We start from the raw sequence: 7,920 nt of genomic DNA, 5'->3' as shown, positions 1-7,920 counted from the left end.
TATATATATATATATATATATATATAAATTATTTTTAAATAGTATACTCATTTAATATATTATATTATACTATAATATGATATATAAATTAATTTATATATAATATATAAATGATAATATTAATTGAATTGTTATAGTATGCAAATGAGGATCAAGCATTTGAAACAAGACAAGCATTACATGGTATATCCTGGCCTGTTTCAAATCCAAAAAGGCTTCATGTTGAATATGCAACCAAAGATGATATGGAATTGGCGCGAGAATTGTCAAAGGATCAATCTATTCCAAGAAAAACAGAACCTCTTGTACCATCTGATTCATGGCAACAAGATTGGAACCGTGAAGAAAGGACAAATACAAAGGTATTTTTATAATATTATATCATATTGTAATAATATGAACATATGTAACATATTATGTAAAGAATTTAAAGGAAGAATGTAAAAATTCAAAAAAGATTTTTTTCTTTAAAAAAATAATAATTGTAATAATATAATAACTAAATGAGAATTTCGATAATAATAGGTAATGGTAGTCCGAGAATGGGATCTAGGTAAGGAAGATGGCCAGCAGCACATAAAAGAGAAAGAACGTGAAAAGAAAGAACATGATAAAAAAAGACGGCAGAGGAGTCGGAGTCCAGCGGTGGAAGCACACTTGCCAGCTCCAGCCCGTAAATTCAAAAAGAAAGAGGATGAGCCACCACCAGCTAAACTTTTAGATGATCTCTTTAGGAAGACAAAAGCAACGCCATGCATATATTGGTTACCACTCATAAATGAACAGGTACATTAAAAATATAATCAAAAATAAAAAAAAATATAAAATATCAAATAAAAATTTCATATTTATAAATGTAAAAGAACAAATATATATTAATTTCTTTTTTAATACTTGAAAAATATATTTATTTTTGCATTTGAGATTATTATTGAATTTTATTATAGTTATTTTTATTTTTTAATTAAATATTAATTAGTCTAATTATAATAAATAGTAATTATAATAAAATATAATAAATTATATTTTTATTAATTTTTATATCTTTTAAAGTTAAATATCATTCTTATTTTTTAACTTAATGATAAAATAAAAAACAAAAATATATTATAAAAAAAAATAATATTAAAACTAAAGAAAAATGGATTTGAATATATGACTTTTGATTAGAAAATCACTATATATATATATATATATATATCCTTCACTAAGACATTCTTTTAATTCTTTGATATTATTACTTCTTTTTATTAAATATGGAGAATCCATAATTTTTTGATAATATAATAATTAAAATATATTTGTACTTATAAATATAAAGTATCTTATTTTATATCTTACAAAAACAACTCAAAATAACTTATTATTTATTATAATCTTTTCTTAAGTTTTATTCTTAAATATAAATACAGTATATATATCTTCATATTTTTAAATTCTTCAAAACTTTTTTTATTTTTGTTTATTTTAAAAATATTTTATCTTAGATTTATTAAATTATTTTTTTGTCATTTGTCATACATTTATTCGTAAATATATGTTATTATTGTATTATTTTTACTTATTATAATTTTTATTATAATTTTTTTATTTATTATAATTCATTAAAGTACTTATACAAATATTTCAATTACAGATAGTTGTGAAAGAAGAAATGAGAAGGCAACATATGGCAGAACATGCGCGCAGATTAGAAGAAATGAGACGCGCAGAGAGAAACAACAGAAACAGTCGTCGCCGTCGTAGTCCGAGAAAATAGTTCTCTGATCTACCACTTTCGATAAACGTACCTTTCCCTTTCTGATGCAAAAATTCCGATTTTGATCAGTTACATTTTTAAAAACGATGTTATGAATCACGGAAAGACAAATGAATTTTTTCTTTTTACATTAGACAGACTTGCCGAACATACTCTTTAAATTTTACTTTCTCAATCGTTCCACGATTTGCAGGCTGTTTTACAATTTAACATATGGTGTTAGAATTTGCGTTTTTATTCTTCAATTTTTTTCTTTTTTTTTTTTTTTTAATTCAGAAAACTTTTGTTTCTGTATCGATTTCGCGTATTAGTTTCTCTGTTTGATTTCATTCGTTCAATCGCTGATTTTTGTTCATTGGTCAGAAACTGTACAAATTTGTTGCATGATCAGGAAACGTCCCGATCTCCGATCCATCGTCCCTGAAATTTCAGCATTAAGGGGGTATTCTGGTAATCCGGCCAAAAAGATAAGCAATATTCAGGATTTTTTTTCTCGGTAAATAAATGATAGCTTTGTAAAACTTTTATACTATATTAATGCTTACTTAACTTTTTTTTATTTATATATAATTTATATATAGCTTTTTTACATAAAATAATGTGCAATAACATCTCTAAGAAAATCTTACTGGCAGAATAGAAAAATGAACTGAAAATTTTTTGCATATTTAATTCCTTAATCGATAGCAGTTACTTATGCCAAAGGTACTAATTCTTAAAATATGAAAGATTATCTTTTAATTACAATTTCTATCTGCAAAAAAAGTATATAATATTCAATTTAATTAAATAGCTATCGACAATAGTTAATGATTTGTAGAATAATTTTAAAAAATTTCAAACTAATTGATTTAGATAATCTTTTCTATTTTTATTCCGCCAATAAGAAAAAAGTCGTTTCGAGAAAAATTAAAAAATTCTCCGTATTGACTTTTGATAATAAATATAAATTTATATTCAATCGGCAATTCTGGCTTTATACAAAATGCCTTTAGCTACTTCATACTCTTTATCTTCAGTTGATCTAACATTTCTATCGACTTGGTTTGTTTTGAAGTGTTAGTATTCTCGCGTTCTGATTTTGCAGATTCATGTTTCGTTCTACTTCTCCGTGACTGACATGGCATCTGGTTCGATAATCATGTTTCCTTGCATTATTTTTAGAAGTTTAAATCTTCCATTAATGTGCAAGCAGCACATTACATGGCAATTTTTTATTAACTTTTTTTCAGAAAAAATATGTTTGGAAAGCATATTCACATGCAAGAGTTAAAACTTTTGTTGTTGTTTTGCGTGTTTGTCTCCAAACATTTTTCTATAATCATCTGATATGAAATCATTATACATAGGCTTCGAAGTATCACGAATTTTATCATCAATAACAAATGGATGTTTATAATCTTCCATGTTTTAGCTGCTTCAGCCTTGCGTCATTTACACCAAGATTCAGGTCCTTCTGCGCAATAGGAATGCTGAGGATTTTCGACAGTCGAAATTTTACGATAGTAAGTCGTTCATACTGCTTTCCTCATCTCTTCGGTTGAATTTGAGTGTCGACATATAGTCAAGCTAGTAATAAAAAATTCCTCTATCAATTTATTTGTCAACTATATTTTTTCGCCATTGTACTTTTCCTCTTTTTCTTTGATTTATTCGTCCTTGATTTGCAGTTGTTTTTGTGTCTTTTTCAACTGAGTAAGTTGTTTTTAATATTCGCGCATTTCTTCATATATGAAACGCACTCTTTCTTCTTATTATGATGAAATCATCTTCTTAAGATTTCGCATTTAATAATCCTCCAATGAAATAATCATATATTTTTCGTCATACTTTTTGGTAGATCTTTCAAAACTTTTAAAACATTTTCATCGTATCTTCGTGGTTGGCGTCGCACATTGCATCATTTCATGCCATGCATTGTTTTAATATGCGTCGCTTATACTATACGAAGGAAATCTATGTTCAATGTTGAAATAATATTTATATTTGAAAATTTCATTATATTTCGAAAATGTAGAGAAATATTTGAAAGGTATAAAGTAATATTAATAGAATCGATTAGAGTTAGGTATTATTAAGTAGACCGAAACGAGCCGCTCGACCACTAGTGTTCATGCGGCGCGCTTCGGCGCGTTCGTTACAAAAAATTATATTAGTCTAAATTATTTTAAATTTTGCTATCAAATTTTCAGATAACATTTTTAGAGATACATACTTTCGAAAAATGTATAAAAAAATTGATTTTTTGAAACCGGATTACCAAAATATCCCCTTAAACCATACTTCTTACAGGTCGACATTGACTATCCAACAGTGCGGCGTAACTGTAGAACAAACGATAGTGTTTGCATCGTGTAGGAGTGATGCATCACGTTCTACGATACGTCGTAGTGCGATATCGCAAAACGTGCCCTGGGAATTGGAGGATAATCAAACGAAAAACTGTCCACATAGGGAAAAAAACTTGAAACTTAATATTCATGATCATTGAAAATGTTTGTTTTCTTACAAGAAGACAAAACAAAATAAAAACAAACAAAAATGAAATGAAATGAAAGTTGAACGAATTGTTAGAAGCAGCAACAAACAAAAAACCCGAAATGATGATGGCGAGAGACTGTGGTATTGACTGATATGAAGTTATCTTAAAGCATCAATGAGAGTATTTTCTCTCCCTGGAGTTATTTCTTTTCTTTGTCGGTAGAATAGCCTGACTTCCTTGAATTCTGACATATACTACCATAAATTTGGTAGTAAAATGTAAAGTTTTAGTGTTTCTCGTTTTCGCGCAATAAATTTGCACAACCAGAAACACATTTGTATATATAAAGTATAATTCAATATACCGTGATATGACATGTAAAATTATCAATAAATGTAAAACACTATAGGTTATATACAAAAAATACATTTGCCGCTTACTTTATACAATGTCACACCATATTTAGAAGATTTGTCATTCATCCTTGAAATAAGATCGAAAGATTTACGAAAAAAATACACTTTTAAAACAAAATAAATTTATTCGTTATATTTATTTTATTGTTTGTATTCGAATTCGTGTGATTCGAATGAATGTATTTTACTAACATATAATCGGAAAGAAAACCACTTCACAAGGAAAAGAATTATATAACAAAATAACTCAAGCATGTGACAATTAATATTTCAACCAGGAAACGATTGTTTACGTAAACTTATTCGATCTTTATTTATATTAACATCGTTAACGCTAACATTGTAATTGCTTCAATTTACAAAAATCGTGAATTACAAGATGTGTGCATGTCAGCTATTAATTAAAACATCTCACAATCATAAATATTATAAATAGGAAAAATAAAATTGAACTGAAAATTTCAAGTTTAATGTTTAACTTAACTACCAGTTTGTACACTATTATGTCCTTTCTGTAATTAAACTAATCTTAACAATGTTATGTTCAAAAAACACTTCTTTCGCATTTAAAAAAAAAACAATTATACAATAATATACATCTTTTATTATTTTCATTTGTTTTATATTATTACGTAAGAAAGATCAAGAAACGATTATAAAAAACTGTAATATTTGTTTTGATTATAATTCCAAATCTATTTTTAAATCGTATTGATCCTATAATTAATATATACCTTAATATGACTTATTATTGTACATATATGTATAAGTATTTTTTGTATAAAACTAAAAAAGCAAACTAAGATAATTCAATATATAATTGTTTTTAATATTAGAAATATTTTAATTTTTACATTTAAATAATAAATATTTTAAATTTTTTTCTTGAATCAATTTAAAAAATTGGAAAAAGAAAGTTTTCAGATTTATATTTATAAAGTAATTAGATTATTTAAATTATAATAAAAATTATAATAAATCATATAGTAAAATGATTTGAAAAAGTTAATTAATATAGTTAGAATCAATACATGAATCATTAATAGAATAATTAGAATCAATATATGAATCATCAAGAGGATTATAAGAATTAATATTTTCATTAATTTTTATTTTTTATAATGGTATTCTGATATCATTTTAAGAAATTTGAAATTGACAATAATTTTCAATCCCTAAAAAAAATTTCTTTTTTAATTTATAATATTTTGCCTAAAAATTCATATTTAACAATTTTAAAAAAATTTTAATGAAATGAATTTTATCTTTTGCGGTTGCATTTGTATCACAATTAATTAATTTAAAATATATAATTTGAATGTATATATGCGATTATATTAATTTTGCACTACATTCAATTTAAAAAATAAAGTTCGAATATAGGATTATAAAGGATTCGATCTTATAAATATAATAATAAAAAATGTGTGTATACATTACAATTCAAATTTATAATCCAAAAAATTGAAACAATATTATTTAGAAATTATTAAAAAAAAAGTTTTTTTATTTACAATGTTGATTAACATCTTTAATCTATTACTGTAAACAAATGAATCTAATGATAATATTTTATTTGGATTTTATAATTTATTTGTAAAACGTATACACATATTTCTATAGTTTCGATACGTCTATCTCGTTATCAAAAGGATGTATACTAAGTTAATGATGAACGCATTAATTTAATTCCTATATTGAAAAATTTTTGATATTTTATGTTTCGATTTTCAAATAGTAAAATAAATAATTTAATTAAAACCCTTTTTATGTACAATATTTGTTAAATATTATCATTATACTGAGTTTACTTCACTATTTACTAGCAATATATAAATAATAAATCATATTTGGAATATTTAATCAAAATATCATTGATTAAAAAAATAAATTGAAAATAAAACATTTGCATATAAGAAGGGTTTGATACAAATATATTAAAATTCTTTTCAAAATTGATATCAATTATTCATTCTGCTTATTATTTACTCATACCACATTTATTTTATTTCGATGGGCATCATTTAATACATTAGTCGACTTTCACGACACTGTAGATTTTTCGTACAAACCAGAAACAGGCAAAGAAACCAATTGATCCTATTAAATATATAAAATATATAATATAAAATAATAGTTTATTTTTTATTATAAAACATCATAATTTTATTAATAAGAAAGAAATACATCTTACCCGTCAAAACGAAAAATAAGTAAACCATAATACAAGTATAACCGAAGTAGAGAAATGTAGATGTAGCATCTTCTATTTCCAATTTAGTCATAAAAAAATGTATGCAGTAAACTAATAAATAAAATGCAGTAAATCCAGATGTTAGGAAACTACGCCACCACCAATGATAATCCTATAAAAAATATATTTAAATATTTTTAATAATTATATCTATTATATATATATCTATTTTATTAAAAATACTATTTATTTACCTCTGCGCAAAGATGAAAATAACAAAGTAAAATTGTTGTTTCTGAACACGTAATTACAAGTATAACAAATACCAAAAAGAGAAATCCAAACATGTAATACACCTGACTTGCCCTGAAAAAATAAGCTAAAATTTAGAATAAAAATGTTAAAAATAAAAAATTCTCTGTTATTTATAATTAAATTAGCAATAATTGAAAATAATTTAAATTAATAATATTTGTGATTGCAAAAACTATTGCAATATATTTTAATAATACCTACCACAAAGAATTAAGAATAAAGAATAATTGTATAAATATACATCCAAAAGGTAAAACTCCACCCATTATTACTCCAGGAATTGGTTGAGTATAAAAACTTTGCTCTGGTATTTGTCTAGGAATTTGATTAGTTCTTACAGGATGCTCTAAAGACTGAAATAAAATTCATTATTAATTTTTCTATGAAATATGATTTTTTTATAAATAAAATAATTATATAATCAAGATAGAAAATATTTTAAAAAAAGAAGAAAAATTTTATATTTCTTTTTTTAATAAAAAAAGTTTTTGCAAAAAAAAATTTACCCTTTTTCTAAATCCAAAATAAGCACCAATAAATGTTAATGGAAGAGATACTCCAAACCAAAGTGCTAGAAGGGCAATAAGAGTACTAAATGGTACTGCAGCTGAACTTTCATTTGCCCAAAATATTAAATTCATTATGAAGAATAAACTGAATACAATTCTGTAAATAATTCAATAAAATTAAATATTTTTTACATGATAAAAAATATTATATAAAGTTGTATGTAATTTATATTCTCTGTGTGTGT

General features: G+C 24.3%; 2 protein-coding genes across 3 annotated transcripts in view; one reads left to right on the top strand and one right to left on the bottom strand.

Annotated features, from left to right (window-relative positions):
- The window catches only part of LOC102674402 (apoptotic chromatin condensation inducer in the nucleus), a 3,631-nt gene extending 1,587 nt beyond the window's left edge, over positions 1-2,044 (top strand). The window contains 3 exon segments of the mRNA XM_031513026.1: positions 127-362; positions 526-786; positions 1,637-2,044. Of these exon segments, the coding sequence (XP_031368886.1) occupies positions 127-362; positions 526-786; positions 1,637-1,759 (620 nt within the window). The 3' untranslated portion in view covers positions 1,760-2,044.
- Positions 2,045-6,618: 4,574 nt separating this feature from the next.
- Positions 6,619-7,920, bottom strand: part of LOC102678221 (transmembrane 9 superfamily member 2) — a 4,957-nt gene continuing 3,655 nt past the window's right edge. For both annotated transcript variants that reach the window (XM_031513024.1, XM_031513025.1), the window contains exons 8-12: positions 7,673-7,832; positions 7,368-7,519; positions 7,106-7,217; positions 6,852-7,023; positions 6,619-6,757 (exon numbers count right to left, since the gene is read on the bottom strand). In XM_031513024.1, the coding sequence (XP_031368884.1) occupies positions 6,690-6,757; positions 6,852-7,023; positions 7,106-7,217; positions 7,368-7,519; positions 7,673-7,832 (664 nt within the window). In that variant the 3' untranslated portion in view covers positions 6,619-6,689. The remainder of the gene's footprint in view (positions 6,758-6,851; positions 7,024-7,105; positions 7,218-7,367; positions 7,520-7,672; positions 7,833-7,920) is intronic.

The sequence above is a fragment of the Apis dorsata genome, unplaced genomic scaffold, assembly GCF_000469605.1.
Source record: "Apis dorsata unplaced genomic scaffold, Apis dorsata 1.3 scaffold_553, whole genome shotgun sequence".
Classification (NCBI taxonomy): Eukaryota; Metazoa; Arthropoda; class Insecta; order Hymenoptera; family Apidae; genus Apis; species Apis dorsata.
Note: the sequence above shows the minus strand (reverse complement) of the source record. Positions and strands in the feature narration are given on the sequence as shown.